Below are 24,666 nucleotides of genomic sequence, written 5' to 3' on the forward strand. Positions count from 1 at the left end.
AGAAGCGCCCTACATCGGCAAGCCATCACCTATTGCGAAGAGAATAATTGAGAGTGGCATCATCAAGGCCGCGGGTTTCCCTCTTGCAGTCAAGTGTCACGAGTTGATGATCGAATGTGCCCGGTACTATGATTCACATTCGAGGACGATCGTAGCCGAGGATGGAACTATCTTAGCCTACCTTTCGGAGGAAGCTATAAGCGAAGCTTTTCATCTCCCAGAGCAGAGAGACGTGATCTACAAACGTCAGGAAGGAGCTAGGTCTATATACGAGGATGATCCTAATTCCTGTCTAAACTTCATCAACAAGAATTGGTTGCTCAAAAGTCGACCTCGCCTGAACAAGATTCCTAATACACCGCACAGGATTGATTTCCAGGAAGAGTTTAAGGACTTGATAACCATGCTCAATCGGGTTACTGGTGCCTCTCAAGCCTTCTTCTTCGACAAATGGAAGTTCTTCTTCATACAAGTGATTGTACAAGGAAAAGGAAAGCTCAACTGGGCTAGAATCATTAGTAATAACCTGGATGTGCAGTTGAGGAGGCTAGCCCCTACCAAGTCTTTTCACATGAGTTCATATGTCATATATTCCCTAGTCAGAAGTTTTGAGTATGCAGGGCTACCACACAGAGGAGTTGTTGGGAGAGAACCCAGAGAAATAAGCGCTTGTGATTCTTATATTCAACTACATCATCCACCAAAGAATGATTACAAGCTAATCAATGATACCTTCACGATGTATATCACCAGGACATTGCAAGGAGGGATTCATCACCGATTATCTACTGAGGCACAAGAACTCGTGAAGAAGCATGGTGCATGGTTCATTCAGTTTCCAAAATTCACATACATCAGAGTTCATGGATGTCCTTCACCTCCCTACATGTTGCCGAGATATCCTACAGACAGGATAATATTACTTGAAGTGACTAGACAATTGGCAGCTTATGCTAGAGCGTCAAGACATAAGCATGGAAATGGAATTCCCGTGCCTATCCTGCTGGGAAATTCAATTGAAGTGTGTCCTAATACTCAAGCTGCGGAAGATGCGGAGAAAGAGTTATCTCTATATTCATTCACATCCTTTGCCTCGAGGGAGAATTTTGACCCTCATGGTCACATGGAAGAGACAGTCGGAAAGAAGAACAAGCATGAGTTTCAAGTTGAGGACTTTTGGATGAATGTCCAGGATGATGTAGAGGTTAAAAGAAAGATGCATTCTAGATTACCCTTGGATCTCATCGAGAAATGCAAAATTTACAGAGTAGCTGATCAAGCCCAGGACAGTGGTAGATACCTCCAATCATCCTATGAGAAGGAGGATAAGGAGGTGAAGATAGATTGGAATGAGCCAAAAGTGGCGGACCTAAGAGCATTGATGGATCCTGTTTTAAAGTGCACTCGTAGATGGGTGGACGTACAAAATCAAAAGTTGAAAGAGCAGAATGTATCCATGACATTCACCCTGGAGACAAGAACAGAAGGAGAGGCAAGTGTGAGTGAGAATACTTCTCATTCCAAGAGTTCAAAGAGAAAAGAAGGACCTAAGAAGAGAGAGCCTTCCAAGAAGAAACAAAAGGTGAATCCTAATCGTCCACCAAGTACATCTTCTAGGCCTGAAAAAGAAGCAAGTCCAGGAGAAGATCAAAGGCAGATAGTGTATAAAATTGATGAGTCTATGGAATCCATGGTGCAGAATGATAATCGAGGTAAAGGACAGGCACCTCAGCATTCATCTAGTCAATCTCTTCAGGTTGGTGCTGATGAACAACAAGAAGGAAAGAATGATGATGAAGCAACATCTCCTTTCAGGGAAGATAGACCTCTACCTAAAGAAATACAAGTTAGGGAAAGAAAGTCTTCTATTCCAGATTGGCTAAAAGAGAGGCTAAGAAGGGTAGTTGTGGTCGAAGAGGAGGAACAAGTGTTCGACTTGGAAAGTCTCATAGGAAGTTCTCATGAAGAGGTAGAAAAGAAGAAGGCCACCAAGATGTCAAAAGTGATTAGAGATGAAGCAGGATCCCGAAAGGTCTAGATAGCTACACCATTGGTAGACAAGTATGAGGATGAGATCCTAGCAGAAGAATATGATCTAGATACAATTGATCTTGGCCCACTTACCTCCAAGCAGGCTATGGAAGAAGCAACTGCTTCAGTGAGAGCACTTAACGACAAACTCAAAGAAGAAATGGAAAAGAATGAGAAGCTAGAAAGAGAGGTCAGTGCTTGGAGGAATTATTTTAGCCATCTTAATCAACCTTTGAGACGACAGGATCCAGCAATATCTCCTTTGCATGCACTTCCTCTTGAGTCAGCAAATGAGGCAGAAAGAATGAAGAGCTTAGCTCAGATCATGAGTTCTTGGATTGATGAATCTTACAAGGTTGCCATTGAATTTGCAACAAGGATGATGAAGACGGTCCACCGGGCTATCCAAGTTCTTAAGATCATCCATAATCTATTGGTAACTGTGGATGCGTTTGCTCACACTAGAGATGTTGTCAACCCGGTCTTGCAAGTGATAAGGAGGACACCAAGACAGATTCTAGCACAAGAGAAGATAATGAATGGAGAAGCCCATAGTCTTCTATAGTGGTCAACTTTGCTCCAGATAAAGGAAGTTCTTTTTGAAGATATTAGTTCCAGGTGCAGCCAAGTTGAGGGAACTATCCACCCTATTCAAGACAAGGTATTTGAGGTATTGTGTACGATCCTTGGCAAAAGAATTGAGATCGAGACGGATGTAGACATCCAAGAATTGGAAGACAAGATCAGGATCATCTTTTGCAAAGAGAACACAGTCACCGAAGAGCAGCGAAATCAGATGCATGCTACTATGTTCCTGATTGAGAAAACAAAAGAGGTGGAGCTTGGATGGGAGACAACTCTTCTCACTACCTTTGATCAAGTTCTTCACTTGGAAGAAAGGATGAAGAATCTTCCTGAGATTCCCATTGCTGAGATTGAGGCGATCACGTCCAGATTCATTGAACATGCTAGAAAAGTGCATAGAAAGGGGAACAAGGTTCTAGAAGAGAACTTGTTATAAAATGATGTGGCAACTTAATTCCTATTGGTCTGTCTCCTCGTTATTTGTGCCAATTCCTATTGGCTATGGATTGATAATGCTTATCTAAATGGGGACTTTTTTGTAGCAAACCCTAATTAGGGTTTAGGTGTCAAAATCTCAGCCATCGATCTTCTTTTGATCCAGGCCATTCATTGTATTTGAGAGTTCTATCTAAGCCCTCACTTCATTTTAAGGGGTTAGAAAAAAGAAAAAGTAAGAGAGAGAGTTAGAATTTAAGAGTTTAATATTGTCAACAGTAGAGAAATAAGTGGTGAAGAGAGAAAGTTGAACAATTGTTGTTTATTTGGCTATGAGATCAATGAAATATTGAAGTTATGGTGTTTTATTGCAATCCTTGTGGCTATTTTCATGGTTGTTTATCTTCTTGAATCAATCCTAGTAGAGATAGCATTTAAGTTTTATGTTTGAAGGACAAATGTTGTGCTTGATCTTTGATAAGACTCACATTCCAAACCACTAGCTCCTTACTGATTGTAAGAACACCCTGTGTGGTCAACTGGAAACATTGAGATTGTTTAATAATTCAATCATTGTTGGAGGCACTGATATGTATCTTACTGATAGTATCTATCCCCTCAGTGATTTGAAAATCATTGAATCCCCTTACAAGATCGCACCAATTCCAGTGGAGTTGTAACCTCTTGGCAATACTGAAATTGGTAGAGTTCTATCAAGACCAAACATCACTGAGTCATTCTTAGGATTAATTTAGTCTCGCCTCCTTGAAACCTTTATCTTTTGATCTTTTTTGAAACATCAGTTAGCATTAGGAGAATCCTGTTTCCTCATTTGAAAAGTAGTCGCACGAACAAGCTTTCCCTGAAAGTACGTAAGGCCCCTTGAAAAACAGTAAACACAACGACCACTGGTGCTTATCCACGAGTAGAGAACCTACATAACAAAACCTTGAAGTTTCACCGATTGATCCTTTTTGCGATATCTTCAGCATTCGGAAACTTTACTCAAGAGAGGATAAGATACCTCTGGGTATTTTATTTTGTATTTGGTCGTGTACAAAATACACATCAACAAGTTCCTAGGATTAGATTAGCTTTCCTAAACCCTATCTCTTTTCTCCTTTTTGAAAGTCTAAACCCCGAAAATCCCAAAAAAAGAAAGAGCCTAAAATTGCTAAATCCATCTAAAGTCCAACAATTCAAGACATTTGTTAACGTAAGTCCCCCTTGAGATTTTCAGCATACACTACCCAAGAAGCTATTCCACTAAAGTCGCTTATTCACACATATAGACCTTGGAATCAGTAGTGATTTTTCAGGAGAGGATAGAATACCTTCGGGTATCCTATTCTAATGTTTGGTAGATGATAAAACAGACACCAACACAGCCATGCTGTAAATGACTAAGCAATTTGAAGTGGGCTGAATGTAAATTTGAATACCTCCCATTGCAAGTAATATACTTCATTATATACAAGGCCACCTGGGGCCATTCTTCTCAAAGGGATACCCTTCTGATTCCTTGCTTGTCCACTATTAGAGGTCCATCTGTGGGGCGTGTAAATTCTGCTCTGGCGCTTCTAGCATCCTTTGATTCAGGAAACAGTTCTCCCTCCTGCAGCAACCCCGTAACCTCAGCTATTCGCTACTCTGTAGCAATGACCCTTAATCCTTTAACAGTAGCCTCCCCTTGGTTGAATGAATGCATAAACTCAGAGGCAATTTCTTCATTATAATCTGTTATTTTCATAAAGTAGACAATCCAACCATGCAATCGGAAATAATGCTCACAAAGAGCATCCTGTAGCAACGCATCATGGATTATTGGTTCATGGCGGATAGGATCTCCACCCATGTCTCGCTCTGTTAATGTAACAATTTCTGCAGCTGAGAACGAACAACTGAAATACTCTATAGACTGAAAATATTTGATTGAAACTTCCTTACCTACTTCCAGTTTTGGCGGCAGAATTCATTACTTTCTTATGCCAAAGAATATCTCATTAAAAGAATGATGGCAAGCAATAAAATCAAGGTACTGAAAAGGACGAATAATTACTAATTTTGGAAATCGGACCATAAAACACCCCCCCCCCAACTTATTTTGGCACGTGTCCACACATGCTGAAGGGATTTAGGGAAGTGTACGCGGATTTAGCAAAGGCAATAATCATAAATGCCTAATTAAAAAAAAAAAAAAGTACATACCTGCAGTCGTGCGAAAAGAATGGCGAAATGAAATGATTTGACATGAATGAAATGACAAATAAAGAAATGAGATGGGATGACGTGGATGGAAAATTTAGCTATGGAGAATAATATTTCCATAAGACATGGAAATATCGTTATGAAATGACGCTTAGAGAATTATGAAGTGGTAGGGATGTTCTCTATAGAGGCTGCAGGAACCGTGCCCCGAATACTTTCTTCTATTGTAGTAGAAACTTGCCCAATTGCTGCAGGACCCTGTGTTTGATCTTTCTTAACGAATTGCTACAGGAACTGCTCTTTGGTGGCAAGCTTATGATAAAGACGCAATCTGTGACCATTTACTAAAAGCTTAAACCGAACTGGGTCAATTGTGGTCAAACGAACAACTCCACTGTTGAAAACTTCCTCTATCTCATATGGGCCTAGCCATCTGGTTTGCAGCTTTCCCATAGTATCTTTATATCTTGAGTCAGTGCCCAATCACCTGCTTTGAACTTTTTCTCCTTGATGTATCTATCATGCCACTTGGCTCTCTGATTTTGAATCAGTGTCTGTTGGACAGCCATTTTTCTCCACTCATCCAAAGCATTCAATTGCTGAATACGGTCTCTTTGTGCTTCAAAAAGTGTCATATTTAATTGCAAAGTTGCCCTTAGAGTTTTATGCTCAAACTCAATAGGCATCATTGCTTCTTTTCCATACACCGTCTCAAAAGGTGTAAAACCAATTGGTGTCTTCCAGGTTGTTCTATATGCCCAAATTGCTTTTGAAAGTCTGTGAGACTAGTCTTTTTTATGAACAGCCACTGTCTTGGTAAGAATAGCTTCTAACTCCCTATTTGTGACCTCTGCTTGTCCATTGGCTTGTGGATGATATGGGGTAGATTTTTTGTGCCTTATATTGTATTCATTGACCAGGGCTGCAATCAATGTAGAAGTAAATTGTGGTCCTTGGTCTGATACAATTTCTCTTGGTACTCCATATCTTGTAAATATCTCCTCATAAAGGAACTCAGCCACCTTATTATCTCTTGCATGTGTCATGGCTCGAGCTTCCACCCATTTGGTTACATAATCAGTACATACCAGAATGTAAGATTTTCCATTAGAAGGGGGATCAATTGGGCCAACAAAATCTAATCCCCATTTATCAAATGGTGCAACTAATATTTGTGGGTATAATGGCATCTCATCAGATTTAGTAGGTCTCCCCATGTGTTGGCATCTGTCACATTTCCTTGTATACCGTGCTACATCTTTATATAATGTTGGCCAATAATATCCTATGTTCAGTATTTTGAGTGTTATTCTCTTAGCAGCAAAATGTCCTCCACATGGCTCATCATGACATGCATGCAGGATATCATATGTTTCATCTTCTCTTACACATCTTCTCATGACTTGGTCAGGTCTAGTATAAAACAAACAATCAGCAATCCATGAAGAATTAAAGCTTTTCTCAACTAGCAACCTTCTTTCTTTAGGAGAGAAATGAACTGGCATTTTAGCAGCAGCTAAATAATTGGCAATATCAACATACCAGGGAGTATGGGCTTTTATAAAGAAAAAATGTTCATCCGGAAAAGCATCATCTATGGATAGGATCTTCCTGCAACTGAAGCCTTGAAAGATAATCTGCAACCACATTGGACTTTCCTGGTTTATCAATAACTATGATATCAAATTCCTGCATCAACAGTAACCAGTGAGCTAATCTACAAGTAATTGAAGGCTTATTCATGAGATATCTGATTGCAATATGATCAGTGTGCACAAATATGGGATATCCTATTATATAGTGCCTGAATTTGTTGAGTGCATATATAGCTGCTAACATTTCTTTTAACTCAGGCCCCTACAAGTTCTTGCTGATATAATATATTGCACTCTCCAAGTTATCAACCTTTTGTCCTAAGACTGCTCCTATTGCATAATCAGATGCATCCATGTGAATTTGAAATGGCAAGGCCCAGTTCGGACCTTTAAGAACTGGTGCTTGGGTCAAAGCTTGCTTGAGCTTTAAAAAAGCTTCATTGCATGAAGAAGTCCATTTAAATTCCATATCCTTGGTCAGAAGAGAATATAAGGGACTTGCAATTTTGCTGAAATCTTTGATAAACCTTCTATAATATCCAACATGACCAAGAAAACTTCTGACATCTTTCTGCTTTATCGGTGCATTGATATTTTGAATAACTTCAATTTTTGTTGGGTCAACCTATATTCCTTTTATAGAGATATGATGACCAAGGACTATACCTTCCTGCATCATCATGAAGCACTTTTCATTATTCAATGACAAATTATAGTCTTCACACCATTGCAAAACTTTCTTCAGGTTCTCTAATGCTTCTTCAAATTCTGAACCATAAGTTGTAAAATCATCCATATAAATTTCCATGCTGTCTTGGGAAATATCTGAAAATATGATTATCACTACTCTTTGAAAAGTAGTTGGAGCATTACATAATCCAAAAGGAAGGACAGAATATGCATATGTTCCCCAAGGACAAGTAAATGTAGTCTTTTCTTGATCCTCTGGGGCAATTTGAATCTGGTTGTAGAAACCGAATCCATCAAGAAATGAGAAGTATCTCTTGCCGGCCAAAGAGTCTAATACCTGATCTACAAATGGCAATGGAAAATGATCTTTTCTGGTTGCTAAGTTCAAGGCTCTGTAATCAACACATACCCTCCATTTTCCTCCTTTCTTAGGAACTATTACCAAAGGTGATACCCATTGACTATCAAAAATAGGATTGATAAATCCAGCATTCAACAACTTCTGCAATTCCTCCTTAACTATTTCTCTTAATGCAGGATTGATTCTTCTTTGTGGCTGTCTAAGTGGTCTATAGTCTTCTTTTATGTAGATACGGTGGGTACAAGCTGTTGTATCAATTCCATGCATATCCTTGTAATCCCATGCAAAAGCATATTTATGACATTTGAGCAAATCCACAAGTGCCACTCTTTGAGCTTCCACAAGATTATTGTTGATATTCAAATATTTATTTGAATCAACTTCTATTTTGACAGTAAGATCAAATTGGAATATATCAGAAAAATGAGAAGTACAGACTTCCTGCGGCAACAGAGTATGCAATATATTAGTGGCTGCAGGAAAGTCTGAGTCTGCAGTATTTGGTACTAACTCCTGCAATTGCTACTCTTGTGTTAACTCATTTGTCAGAATTTTATAAAGAATTGAGTCTTTATCATGAAATTGCATGAATGGTCCTCTATTAATCATCATAAGGTGATTGATAGAGTCAACTCCTTCTTCAAATTCTTCTCCCAAATTAGGCCAAACAGCCTGTTGTTGATCAAATTGGGGCTGAGCAGGAGAATACAAAGCTAATGTTTTGGTAGAGTTCCCATCTGAAATAGTCATATCCCCTAAACTACATTCAATATATGCATCAGCCGTAGCAAGCCAAGGTCTTCCCAAAATCACCGGATATCCTCCCAATGTGGCCTTTGGAGACAGGATCATAAAGTCTACAGGGTATTCCCAAGAATCCAAAGCAACAACCACATCTTCAATCATACCATCAGGTCGAACTGTAGAACTGTCAGCAAGCTATAGGTCTGTAGGTGTAGGTCTGAGACTAGTGATTTCAAGCTGCTACATTATTTCCCTTGTCATAACATTAATGGCTGCCCCTAAATCGACCAAAACATTCTTTATCTGAGTGTCATTAATGACTATATTCACAACAGGACTACCAGGATCAGCATACTTAGGAATTGAAACTTTTCCTAGCATGATATCTGTCAGTTGACCCATTACATGCATTGTTTGCGAATCTTTCTTCTTTTTGCCGGGCTTTTTTAGACATGCTTCCCTAAGTGCCTTACTGTATATAGGAACATCCTTTATTGCTTGTAACAAAGGGATTTTAACACATACGTGTTTTAGTTGATCTATAATATCAAAACTTTGCTCCTGTTCTGTAAGAACCTCTTTTTCTTGCAACCTCTAGGGAAATGGGAGTAGTTGTTGTTTTCGAGGTATTGTGACTGTTGGACTAGAGATTTCTTGTTCTTTGGGTATTTCAATTATAACTAGAGGGGATGGATTAGGCAGAGTTGTCCCAGATCTGAGGTGAATATCACTTATAGATAAAGAATAGGTTGGGTATTGATTAGGATCAGCTAAATAAACTTGTTGTTGTTGCTGAGATTTACTATTGGGATTCGGCATTGGTTGAGTGGGCAACTGTGTAGGTTTAGGTGGAACAATAGTGGCTGCAGGGGGAGGCATTATTGCAGGCGGTTGTGGCTATTGACTAGGCTGTTGATATCCAAAAGACTGATTAGTCCATGGTTGGCTCCCCCTTCATTGAGGAGCAAGTTGCCAATTTCCTTGAAATTGCTGCCATTGTGCCTGAGGTGGAGACCAATTTCCTTGTGGTTGCTGCCACTGTGGAGTTTGACTAGCAAAATGTTGGTCTTGGCCTTGAGGACCATACCAGTTTGGATAACTACCAAAATTTTGAGCATATGGATATTGCCATTGATTATTTGGTGCATAAGAATTCCCACTATTTCCAGAATAACAAATTGGATCTGGAGGCATACCTTGTCTTTGAAAATTTGGCCTACTTTGAGCAACATAGAAAACTTGTTCATCATCACCTTGTATTGGCTTGAAGTCAGGAACCTCAAAATTTGCAACCATTTTACATCAGCAGTCTCTTTTCCTTTGTCTACAATGAGGGCAGAATTCTGCAAGAACTGCATCAGCTTCTTCATGCTTCTTCTTAGCTGAGAGTGTATCCAATTGAGTAGCCATATTGTTTATGATATCCTCCTTAAAGTCCTTCAACAAATGGCTAAGTTCCATTCTAGAAACTCCAATACTAGATGTTGATGAAGAAACTCCTAGTTTTTTTAGAAGCAGATCTGGAATACTTCTTACAAATTTGTCCTATATCATTCCATGTGGATTGTGTAATGTCAACTCCTCCCATAAGATCCAGAGCATCAGTGCATTCATCACTGATTCCCCTTAAAAATATCAGCTTGAGGGAATCTTCATTTAGAGTGCTATGCTTGGACTTTTTGACACTAAACAGAAACCTTTCCAGATAATCTTCAAGACTCTCATCTTCTTTCTGTGTCATTCTAAAAATGTCATCCCAATGGCGATCAGTGCCTCTACAATAATCCTTGTACTTTGCGAGAAACAATCGTTTCATCTCTTCCCATGTAGTAATTGTGCTACTCCCCAAGCTCATAAACCATCTTAAAGATGATTCTTTCAAAGTGGCAGGAAATATTTTGAGTCTATGGGGCATCTGTAGTATAATCAAAACTCCTACAGAGAACATCAAACTCAAACAGGAATGTATCTAGATCCTCTGTCACTAATCCATAGAATTTAGGGAGGGAAGAAGCCAAAATGTTCTTGAGATTAGCATTATCATGCTGATCAGAGATAGGAAACTCAAATGTTGGATCCAAAAGTGGGGGTGGATTATTTCCACCAGGAGGTGGATTTCCTTGCATTGGACTTGTAGGGGGGATTACTAGATGAAATTCTTCTTCTGGAGGTCCAAAAAGGAAATGGAGGTTGTTCTCAAGAAATTCAGATTCGGGGTGGTTCAAATTCGCTGGGGTTTGATAAAGTTCAGCAAAAGGATTTATATCTGGGTACTCAATTTCTGCATGATTAGGATGACTAGGTAGAAATCTACCTAGAACATCTCTTCTTCGCCTATGCATGCAGGTTCATAAAATCTTTTTGAACAATTAGGTCTATCAAAAAGAACAATTAACTGAAAACTAAAGAGATAATAACCATAACAGGTTCTTAGTTTGACACCACCCCGGCAACGGCGCCAAAAATGTTCAACCCAACAATAAGGATAATAACTCTAGTTGAAGTCTCAACCCGAAGTTTGGACATTCACTCTGTGAAGTTACTATCTTCATAGCTGGTGTTCATTTGATTGTCAACCCAAGAACGTAATACTTGAAATGGGTCTGCACTATATATGCACTAAGTTCCTGCGATAGCTACCCTGCATTACTGCAGCAACTAACATCTATGCGGGAAAGGTAAGCAAGAATTGAAACTATTGAAAGGCTACAGGAAAAACTCTACATTAACATAAATTCATTCAAGAAATACTAGCTAAGTGCAATGCTGCCAAACAAGAATTACTCTGTTTGATTTGGCTGCAGGAATAGTCAATGCAAGAATGTCTACTGCAGGTAAAGAAGAAAACTAATTTTAACAAAGGCACAGGAACACTCACCAAGTGGGCCCCCTTGGATAAGTGCTTCCAGGCTTCCAAAACAATTCTAGGTGCTCAAAATAACATATCTTTATTCATTGTTCCTCAAAAGTCATTACATGATTCAGAATCAAAAAAAACTCAAAACACTTGTAACATTATTTCTAAAATCCTCTGCTTTGTTTCTTCTCTTTTCTTTCTAACCTACGAAAAGAGATAAAGACCCTTATTTAAAAGAAGACAACTACTTCTTACAACACAAATCATGCCGATGAGAAGAGGCGGATAATTATTCAAGAAAGGAAACAACCGAAGTTAAGTCACTGATAATGTGGATCTAAACCGAACCACAGTCATAACATATCGTGGTGGTATTTACAACACTAATGCCCAATTGAGTAAGACATCAGTAAGTATTGCGCGCCTACTTTTCCTCTGTCGTTCCTTACACTCATCAACTCTTCTGTTGATTCGATCTTTCAGTCACCTTCTTAAATATCTCTTTCTGCAATTGGCGTGACAGGAGAGCTTTCACAGCAGCATTATTTTTATTCCTACAATTCAAAAGAAAGAACATACACATCTATTTTAATTAATCAAAACATCTATTAATTTCACACATGATATTGCCTAAGACAATCCGCATGGCAACAGGAATGAATAACATTGCTACAGGAACAACTGGCAATGACAAAACATGATTTAATAGGCTCAGGTTAACATCTAAAATGCACATAGTCAACTTTTAATACATCATCACTATCCCATCATATAAATCAAAATATGAGAAAAACTTAAGAATTCTGGGGATAAAAATATGCTAATGTCTCAACTCATCAGTGATATCATCTTACTGCTGAATAGGGTAATGGGCAGCCCTCAAGTTGTGCCATTTGAAAAGTAGATGTACTACTTCATTGATGAGATCACCTCAAGTGTTAAAATGTTCAATTGGTCCCGAATAATCAGTGATAATCTTGATGAACAGCTGAAGAATTTGGAAAGGATGAAGTCCTTCTACATGAGCTCCTACATTGTCTATCTACTCGCAAGAAACTGGAGATACACTAGATTGATTTGCAAAGGCATAGTAGGCAATGGTGAAAATGAATTTAAGTCCTATGACTGCTATCTGCAGCTGCAGCTTACCGAAAAGGCCCACTTCAAGCGGGTAAATGATGTGTTCTTGATGTATATCACCAAAACATTGCAAGGAGGAACCCATCAAAGGCTTACTCCAGAAGCCAAGAGCCTAATAAGCAAGTATGGATCTTGGTTTATCAAGTTTCCAAGATTCATATACATAAGAATCCAAGGATTTCCCGGATGTCCTTACCGACTTCCAATCTACCCTACCAATAGAATGGTCTTGCTTGAGGTCCTTAGACAATTGGAAACATATCAGAGCTTCCAGAGAACGAAGCAGAAGGCGGCCATTTCCTTTCCATTCTTCATCGGAAATATGTTGGAGTCTTGCCCAACAACACAAGCAGTTGAGGGTGCCAGATTGGAAATGTAGTGGTATCCATTCACATTTTACAACTCCAGAGCTGATTTCCATCCACATAACCACATTGGATCGGTGAATGGAGAGAAGTACAAATATAAGGTTGATTTGGATGATTATTGGGCAAATGTTGCTAATGAGTTTGACATCAGGAAAAGACTATGGTCTAGACTGCCAGTAAGCTTGATTAGAACAACTGAACTTTTCCATGTGCCTGATTAGTTGAAAGATGGAGAATACACTTAGTCGCACTTTGATGAGAATTGGCCTCTTCCTCCTGTACGATGGTCAAAACCTAAACTCGCAGATCTAACCGACTTGATGTGACCAGTTGTTAAGTATTCACAGTGGTGAGTTGATCAGCAAGTCCAAGTGCTAAGGTGAAGAAATTTGACTCTTACTTTTAACTTGATGGGCGAAATGGAGTCATATTCTTCAAATGCAGAAGCATCTTAAAGTGTCATGCCAATCGAAAGCATCAATTCAAGAAAAAGGAAGGAGAAAAATGATGATTCTTCAAGGTCAAAGGGGAAGGAAGTAGTGAATGAGAAACTTGCTCAAAAGAAGCAGAGATTAGAGCCATCTGATTCTGCTACGTCTAGGAATTTGGACAGCATAATGATTATTGAGGATCAGCCACTTGATGAAATAAAAATTCCTTCTCCAATCCATGAGGGAAATGTGATGATAGTCCAGCAGGAAGATGATGAACCTCCATCTCCTACAAGCACAGAGATATTGGAATCAGATAATGAAATGGATATTCTGGGCGATGAATTTCAAGAGGGAATGATTTTTGCTCTTCGAGGAAATCAGGGTATACCATGTGAAGAAAGTAATCAGGAAGAGGAAGGCATTGAACAACCTAGATTCCTGATTGGTTGAAAGAAAGGTTGAAAGTAAAAGTACTAGTGTAAGTCCAAGAAGAAGAAGATGACACGGCAAGCCAGATTAGGAAAAGTTGCTGCAAAGAAGCCTGCTAGGAAGTTTTCCACAATCCAAAGAGATGAGACAAGCTGTCGTACAGTTCAAATTGTTGTACCAAAAGTGGACAAGTCAAAAGAAGATATTACTCGTCAGGAGTATGAAATTACCACTTTCGAGTTGGGACCAACTATGAAGGGTCAAGAGGTGGAAGACTTAGACAATTTAGTCGCTTCCATGAAGGCAAGAATAGACAAAGAGGTAGGAAAGAAGAGAGAACATAAAAAAGAAATTGAGCGCCTGAAGGAATACATTCAGCACTCAAACAAGCCACTTAACCAAGGCGGTATAGCAATTCCCCCACTTTTGAATTCTTTGCAAGAAACAATCAAATATTTTGGAGAAGTGATGACAACCAGGGAAACCAAGGAGCGGATGGAAAGCGTAAGTAAAGAAGCAGCCACATTTGTGGAAGGATTAGCATTAGCCTATGGACAAACTTCTTTTTTGTTTTCTAAAATTGCAAACATGGTGGAAGCATGGGCTAACCTCCAGGATGTTCAAGACAAAATTATCCCGTGCCTTAAGAGTGTTGAAGGGAATTCCGAAGCAGAAATTGGTTGATGGAAAAATGATCACATCAGGGGCTGCATTTGACTTCAACAATTGGCATTGGACGTTGGTTGCACAAAGCGAAGTCTTGGAAAAAGTAAAGGCTGATAGTGTCAAAGTTGAGGAGCAGATAAAAAAGATTCAGAATAAGATCTTCCTTGTAGCTGCAGATGTCCTTGAGAAGGAAACAATCCGAGAAAATGATATGCAATTGGAAAGTCTAAAGCTCAAAACTCGGGAGATTTTCTTTGCCATCACTGGACCAGTCCTGAAGCGAAATTTGGCTAAGGCATCGAACCTCTTGTCCATCTGAGATGCCTTCCAAAGACAAGAATTGGAGTGGGAAATTGCTTTTGCAGTGTGTGTAGATGAATTGGATGGGTTGGAATTTAGGGTCAAAATGCTGCCACATGTCACGATGGAGGAGGTCAACCTGATTGTGTCCAGATTCATTAAACATTCTGCTGCTCGAGAAGATAAGGATGCGCCCTCCTAGAAGATAGCTCTTCACGCCACTTGTCTAGCATGCATTTGTCTTTGGTTTTATTCTAGGAAACCCTAATTAGGGGTGTGTTGTCTTAATCTCAGCTGTTGATCTTAGATCAATCTCGGTGTTTCATTTGTTTTCAAAAACTCTATATAAACTCTCATTCTCTCATTTCATTGTGTTGTGGAGAGATTTATGAAATTGTTGCTTAGAGCTATCTTGATAATAAAAGTTCATTTGCAGATTTTGCTTTGAAGTCTTATTGTTATTAAGTGGTTGCATGGTTACATACTTTCTTCAACAATAGAATAGATTTGCTTAGAATAAATTTTGCTTTCAAAGTTGTTAGATGAATGAAGGATTTGATAGTTTAGATTGGTGAAACTATTGCTCATACTTTCTTTGGATGAATGATTTTCGTTCAATGTGTAAAGTTAGCCTAAGCTTATATCGTGGATGCTTAACTTCTACTATGGATGAGTATTGTTTGTTGGATGGTATCATTCGTAGTCTAAAAATTTCAAGCACAACCTTAGAAGATTGCACCTACTTTGTTTAGTTGTCCTAAGTGTGGCGAAGCAGAGTATTGTTATTGGTTTCACCTAATCTCTACCGTCTCCCAAGTTCTTAGGAATAGTATAGAACTTCTAAACCCTCATCCTATTTATCCTTTTTTTGAAGTCCAAAACTGAAAATCCAAAAAAGAGAGCATTCATTGTTATATTCGTCTAAGTCCTAACTTGTGATCAGTATTAGTTGAGTGTAAGTCCCCCTTGTATTTCAGCATACATAACCAAGGAAGCTATCCAACATAAAGTCGCATGTTCCCAAATATACACCTTGGAGTTGTCGTGTGGTCTTTCTCGCAATCTTGGCATACGTAATGATTTTGTTCAAGAGAGGGTAGAGTGTCCTTGACATTTTATTCTAATGTTCGGTGAATGATAAAACATACACCAACATGTCCCCACTTCGAAATAGAATTTAATAATAAATAATAATAAAAAAATTAAAATACAAAAAATTAAAAATTAAAAATTAAAATATAAAAAAATATAATTAAAATTTGGTGAAAGTAAATGAATGATCAAAAGGCATGAAATGATAAATTGTGACTCCCCCAAATATGAGGTATAAAAGGGAGAAGAGAACTCATTTGAAGGGGGGATAATTTGGGAATTAGGAGTGCAGATCTGATTTAAATAAGAAGTGCAGATCTCATTGTGAAAAGTTGTGTCCCCTTCAAAGGGCAGAAATAATGAAGAGTTGCACTCTTTCAAAGGGTGCTAATGGTCGAAAGGGTGTGTCTCTTGCCAAAGGGCATACATTATAAAGAGGTGTGACCTCTCCCTCACATTGAGAGATATAAAGGAAAGGAATCAAAAGCTACCAGTGAGATCACCATCAATCAGATCAAATCAGAACTGTTATTAAGTTACAGGCAGTAACATCCTTGTTCTTGGTGATATGCATAGGGATGTCCTTAATATGTATGCTTGATATATGAAGCTTGATAATGTTCTTATGCATAATTTGATAGTAATATTAATATAGACTGCAATATCAATGACAGTCATACTTAATTTTAATTGTTTACATATTTATTCATAATACATTAGAAGTTAGTGTACTCATCGCCCAATTACTTAATCATTTCTATTGCCTAACCCCCCCCCTTCCCCCCACCCAATAAGGAAAGGTGTGGTGTTGTTAGGGAGAGGTGGAGTAAATCCATCCCAAATTAGGTGATCCCCAAGGGTGGTCTGGACGAATATTCCTGAAACCTGGGCCCAACTATGGAGGTGGTGTCATCGCGCCCTAGACAAGTAAATCCCTATCCAAGGTTGAGGATTAGAAAAGAAGTAAGAATTGGGGCTTGAATATAGCCACTATCAATTCTACTATGGATAAATATGGTTATCTAGTTTAATAAATTAATTTTAAGGCATGATAATATTAAGTAATGGGTGTTGATTATTGGGAAATTGGCAGCCTCCTAGTAGGGGACATTACAATTGGTATTAAAGCTTTGATCCTGTCATCCTGCAGGGTAAACATAAATCAATGAATCATTCTAGTCAATAAGAAGGAATCTAAAACTACATGTATTTGCGTGTATGCTCCGTGTTTGCATATATCCATGTGTATGCTCCATGTTTTTATGTGTATACTCCGTGTTTGGATCATGCCTGATATGTTTCCAACATGCTTCTTCCATGTGTGTTTCCAAAGCCATTTCATATTGGAAGTCATTTTGAACACTCCCTAATCATTGCTTGAGGACAAGCAATCTTGGGTGGGGTGGACTGTAATGTCCCCACTTTGAAATAGAATTTAATAATAAATAATAATAATTAATATTACAATACAAAATAATAAAATTAAAATATAGAAGTATATAATTAAATATAATAAAAATTTGATTAAAGTTAATGAATGGTCAAAAGGCATGAAATGATAAGTTGTGACTCCCCCAAATATGAGGTAGAAAAGGGAGAAGAGAACTCATTTGAAGGGGGGTAATTTGGGAATCAGAAGTGCAGATCTGATTGTGAAAGGTTGTGTCCCCTTCAAAGGGCAGAAATAATGAAGAGTTGAACTCTTTCAAAGGGAGCTAATGATGGAAAGGATGTGTCTCTTGCCAAAGGGCATACATGATGAAGAGTGTGAGTCGTGTGACCTCTCCTTCACATTGAGAGATATAAAGGAAAGGAATCAAAAGCATCCAGTGAGATCACCATTGATCAGATCAGATCAGAACTGTTAATAAGTTACAGGCAGTAACATCCTTGTTCTTGGTGGTATGCATGGGGATGTGCTTGATATGTATGCTTAATATATGAAGCCTGATAATCTTCTTATGCATAATTTAATAGTAATATTAATATAGACTGCAATATATATGACAGTCATACTTAATTTCAATTGTTTACATATTTATTCATAATACATTACAAGTTAGTGTACTTGTAGCCCAATTACTTAAATCATTTCTATTGCCTCCCCCCCATAAGGAGAGGCGTGGTGTTGTTAGGGAGAGGCGGACTAAATCCATCCCAAATTAGGTGAGCCCCAAGGGTGGTCAGAACAGATGTTCCTGAAACCTGAGCCCAATTATGGAGGTGGTGTCATCGCACCCTGGACAAGTAAATCCCCATCAAGGGTTGACGATTAGAAAGGAAGTAAGAATTGGGACTTGAATATAGCCACTATCGATTGTTATCGTACTATGAATAACTATGGTTATCTAGTTTAATAAATTAGTTAAGGCATTGATAATATTAAGTAATGGTTGTTGATTATTGGAAAATTGGCAGCCTCCTAGTAGGGAACATTACAAGTGGTCATCAAAGCAATTATTTGTCTCAACCTCTAACCTTCGGATTCATTTTTCCAATCTCAATTTCAATGGGATAAACAATCTCCTCAATAGTAGGGCAATCCTTTGTCGCAACCTTCAACTCCAGATTCATTTTTTCAACCTCAATATTGAAAGCGTAAACAGGTTCATTGTTTCTTTTATTAATCACAGTTTGGCAGGGGCAGGAATCTGAACAACAAAATAGTAAATTGACTCAAGCTATTATTTTATGGATTTTTTATATTTCTTCCTTTCCTCTACATGTCTTGTATTTTTAATGTATTTTTTTCTCAGTCCCATTGACCTAATATGATTGTTAGTAAGCATTAACATAAATTCAAAATTCCATACATCCCAGACGAAACTAATGCAATTCTTGATTTCGTCTGACCTAGGTGAAATAATGGGTACGAGATTTGCCGCTAACCAGATCTTAAAATTCCCCAAAAGAATCGGGCCCATATCACTCCTAGAAACGAACTGTTGCAATGGAAAAGCACTTAATGAACCCTCATTTTCTCGCTAAGACAGTCTACTAAAAATAATCCAAACCCCTTGCAAAAACTAGCGTAAGCATACCCACTGGAACATACTTTTACAAAAGAAAAACATCAAACAAAGCCGACTTTCATCATATCGAAATTGCGCCCATTTCAATCTATGCAATAAACAAACTTACCTGATGACATTTAAGCTTCTTGCCAAGGCCATGAGCATATGAATTGAGCTGTTTCTTCTCTTTTGGTGTTAATTGCGGAATCCTTCTCGAAGGAACTTTTGAAGCATGTGTTGATTGGTTTTGTTCCAATGAAGAGGCCACCTCATCGTTTTCTGGAATGTCATCAGAACTGTCATTTTCTTCGTCACTAAAATTTTCATCTTCTTCCTCACAATCTGTGTCATCTTCATAATCTTCATTTTCAAAAGGTAGCTGAAGTTGTTTTTGTTGTTGGTCTTTGATCAGTGCAGCAGCAGGTTGGGATGTTGCAGTGCATAGAAGAAACCTATATGATGATTGGGATGGGGTGTGTGGAAGATAATGCTTGGGATAAGATAGATTGAGAAAAAATCGTGGTGAAAGTAATGGTGGGGAGTGCCAAAATAGGGATTTAACATGAGATACAAAGAGGTAAGTGGACTGGATCGGTCTCCCGAGAAGTTGATGAGCCATGGGAAACAATGAACTATAGTGGGTAGCCTACCTTATCTACGTTTCGGCTGCAGCTACAAAAACATTTTTATTTCCCTTTGGTATCTTTTTAGTTGGAAACAAAATGCCTAAATTATAGTTTAAAAAAAACTTATTAGGGAAGAGCTAGCTCTTCTTGTATCCATATTAAGGGAGAGGGCCCAATGGGGTTGTGTTGTGAGAGAGATCTACGTCGGGTCTAAATTAAAAATGTCACATCATAGACGGTTCAATTGACAATTCAGAAAATAAATTAGCGTTAAGTTTGTACATGTTTCCCAAGTCAAATCATATGATTTCCAAAAATACCTATATTTGTTGCAAAACATTTCGTCAACCAAAACTAGATGCATGTTATTTGGATACTTGTTTACCACCAAGCCACTCTCTACAAACTTTAAGTGCAGTAAATGCACATTTACTTCCACATCTCTATCCATTGTCAACCTTTTTGCATCCACTTTGGCGCTATTTGCATCAAATAGGGTTTTTTGAATGTTCTCTACAAGAACATTCATTCTTCATAGAGTAACATGATAGCGTCCACCAACAGACTAGTAGTGGTGCACTCTAGTACCTACTACTGAGAGGTTAGGAGCCACTAGTGATGATAGATTTTTCATATATGCTAGTGTTTATCAACACTTGCATCTCCAAAGGAAAGAACAACACTTCAAAACCCCATCTAAGGTTGTCTTTTAATCTCACGATGGCAATGATCCTCCATTCTATGCCTATTTCAATTGGTTTGGCAAATTTCTTTATGGTTATATAACTTTTTTTTTTTTACAATCATTTAAGTGTTTCATGATGTCGTATACTATGTCTACAGTGTTATTTGGAGTGTTTCAACTAGCTATATACTCTGTGTATATGAACTGCAATGTGTATAGATAGAGTATATATATAGCATAACAGGGTATTCATTAATTGCATATTAGGGTAGCATAAAATTGACATATATTATTTATGGCTTTGTAAATTTTGTTTCATGGCTATCTTTTAAGTGTTTTATGCACCTATATAGTGTGTGTATTCGTATTGCAAATGAATGTATGGTGTACTCTTAAATGTTGTATAGGGTGCAATGCAACTACATACTCTATGTTTACATAATGTAGACATATATTGGGCTTTGTGTAAATCTTGTATTTTCAATGTTCTTTAGGGTTTCATATACTCAGTTGTCAAGTGTTGCATTTCAATCTTTCAAATAGTTAGTTGAAAGGGTTTCATGATATACTATTTTATTGAATTTGGAACCAATATACTATTTGATTACATATTACAAAAATATATATGCAATATATAATCATATATCGCATTTCCTTTCTCATTTACTTAACTATAAAGGGTTTCATGAACCTATCTTTTGGCCAATTGTGTGTATACTATTGCAAATCAAAGGTTGCATATCATACTTTCATATAGTTGATTGTCAAGGGTTTCATGATATTCAGATTGATTACATTTTTCAGCAATATATTGTTTGATTACATGTTGCATAAATACATATGCAATATGTAATCATATATTGCATTTCTATTTCTCATTTACTTGACTATAAAGAGTTTCTTGAACCTATCTTTTGGCCAATTATGTGTGTGTGTGTATATATATATACATGTATATATCTACATGTATATACATGTACATGTATATATACATGTAGATATATACATGTATATATATATATACATGCATGTATATATATACATGTATATATATATGCATATACATGTATATACATGCATATATGTATACATGTATATATATATATATGCATGTATATACATGTATATATATATATGCATGTATATACATGTATATATATATATATATACATATATATATATACATGTATATGTATATATATACATATATATATATACATGCATATGTATATATATACATGTATGCATGTATGTATATATATATATATATGTACATATATATATATGTACATATATATATATATATATACACACATGTATACATGTATACACATATACATATATATATATATATATGTATATGTGTATACATGTATACATGTGTATACATGTATATATGTATACATGTATACATGTGTATACATGTGTATACATGTATATATGTATATATGTATATGTGTATACATACATACATACATACATATATATATATATATATGCATATATATACATGCATATATATGTACATGTATATACATGCACATGCATATATATGTACATGTATATACATGTATATATGCATATGCATATATACATGTATATATATATATATATGCATATGCATATATGCATATGCATATATACATGAATATATATATATATATATGCATGTATATACATGTACATATATATGCATGTATATATATGCATATATATATATATATATATATATATATATATATATATATGTACATGTACATGTATATACATACATATATATGTATGTACATGTACATGTATATATATATATAGATGTACATATATATATATATATATATATATGTATATACATGTACATGTACATGTATATACATATATATATACATGTACATGTACATGTATATACATATATATATATATATATATATATATATATATATGTACATCTATATATATATATATGTACATCTATATATATATATATGTGTGTGTGTGTGTGTGTGTGTATACATGTACATGTATACACATGTAGACATGTACATGTATATATATATGTGTGTGTGTGTGTATATGTACATGTACATGTGTGTGTATATATATATATATATGTACATGTATATATACATGTATGTACATGTATATATATATATATACATGTACATGTACATATATACATATATATATATATACATGTATATATGCATATGCATATATATACATGTATATATGCATATGCATATATATACATGCATATATATGTACATGTATATACATGCATGTATATATGCATATATACATGCATGTATATATACATGCATATATATGTACATGTATATACATATATGTACATGCATGTATATACATGTACATATATATGCATGTATATATACATGCATGTATATATATGTATATACATGTATATATATACATGCATGTATATGCATGTATATATATGCATATATGTGTGTGTGTGTGTACATGTACATACATATATAGTGGGTTGTTAAGGTTTTCATGCATGATAGTATGCTTCAATTACATTAAATGCTTTGTAAATTGCATTGCGTGCTTCTTTAAATACTTGTTGCATTTATATGTAAATCGATTCAATTATATTTATATGTGAACAAATTGAACATTGGATATAATAGAGTTGAGCATGCATGAATCCATATATGAAATATAGATAGTCATTTTTTAGAAATTGATTACCACGGGTATATATGGATGCCTATATATATATATATATATATATATATATATATATATATATATATATATATATATATATATATATATATATATATAGCAACAATAAGCAAGACACAACATTATGATGGATATACTTGATCATTCACTATTGAAAACAATCAATTAGGTATATTGGTATTGCAAACGTATTTGTTACTCTCGTAACATAACAATTCTCGAGATGAGAACTTGGTTCTTTCAATGTTAAGAATAGTTTCAAAACATTGACAAATACAAAATTGTCATGCATTCTACCATGCTATGTTAATTTCATAATGTTATGCCAATACAAAAAATATTGTTCACCCCTTCCATTGTAACATTACTATCATGTAAACCAAACTGGAAAAGAGAAGCTAGATGTTGGAAATCTTTGTGTTGATGTGTTGATGTGTTGATGAGTTGATGTCCTCTAAAGTATGCCCACCAAACTGCCCATCCAAGTTTGTTACCTCAAAATCTATAGGAATGGAACTTTCTTAGGTTTGGGTATTACCTTCCTTAAGAAATGATGGAGAATATTAGGGGCAATTGTTGGAATCAAGGAGCACTGAGAGGGGAGGGTGAATCATTGTTTTGTAATTTTTAACTTTATTAACATGTTCTTTCAGCCACTTAATGCAAATGAACAAAAAAAAGATACAAAAACGCAAAGCAATCAACAAGAACACCATAACACCAAGATTTTATACATAGAAAACCTAGTCAAGGGAAAAACCATGGTGGGGATGAAACCCACAATATAAATATACTTTGTAAAAGTATAAAAATATTACATTGGGAATGCACATGCATTCAGACACGTTGCCTAGAGCTCACTGCTCAAAATATCAAGGTCTACAACCCTAGGAAGACTCATTGTCTTGCAATATCTTTTTAAAAAGATAATTGGAATGTTTGAACTAAAAACCAACATCTACAAATGCCAAAGTACAGTTCTAATTAAGCACAAAACACTTAATCTCACATTTCTCTGTTGCATTACTCTATTTCGTTGTTCTGCAATATTCTGGAGCATAAATCCTTCGCACAATCGATCACAAACACTTTCCACACACCTACCGATATCCAAAATGATCATATCCATTGGTCTTATATATTCGCAACATGAAATTAGGTCTTCTACATGTCGGCTTCAAAAACACTAGACAAATGATGAAACGTGCATACATAGTCAGCTCAATTCGAACTCCAATGCATATGCAAACCAAAAATAATTGTCCACATGCTTCCCAAATGATGACCAAACATCCTCGATCACAAAAACAATCACCAAAATTACTCCATCAATTCCGCACAACGATCAACTATCCAAGACGTCCATACCTCGCTATTCAACCCAAAAAATTGTACACTAGATCTTCTAACTCATATGACAATCATCACCGGAGGCTAAGATTTTGAAATAAGGTACTCCAGACATCTAACTATCTTCCTCTATCTCCACAACACAAATTATTCAACATAAATGAAATGCCAACCAAAATACTACATTCTATTGGATACTCTGTTCTAACTCACCAGACTTAACCAAATCTTCATTCTGAATTCTGGTAGGATCATATCACACACTGCAAATGGAATAATTGACTTGAGTTGCCATCAATGACAACACTGGATGACCTATACAATGTCTCTTGCCAACAATTCCCCCC

General features: G+C 36.4%; 1 protein-coding gene across 1 annotated transcript in view; it reads right to left on the reverse strand.

The window, feature by feature from the left end:
- Positions 1-19,669, reverse strand: part of LOC131054177 (uncharacterized) — a 74,033-nt gene extending 54,364 nt beyond the window's left edge. The window contains exon 1 of the mRNA XM_057988639.2: positions 19,077-19,669. Coding sequence (XP_057844622.1) covers positions 19,077-19,568 — 492 coding nt within the window. The 5' untranslated portion in view covers positions 19,569-19,669. The remainder of the gene's footprint in view (positions 1-19,076) is intronic.
- Between the last annotated feature and the right edge of the window lie 4,997 nt (positions 19,670-24,666).

This window comes from Cryptomeria japonica, chromosome 1 (genome assembly GCF_030272615.1).
Source record: "Cryptomeria japonica chromosome 1, Sugi_1.0, whole genome shotgun sequence".
Classification (NCBI taxonomy): domain Eukaryota; kingdom Viridiplantae; phylum Streptophyta; class Pinopsida; order Cupressales; family Cupressaceae; genus Cryptomeria; species Cryptomeria japonica.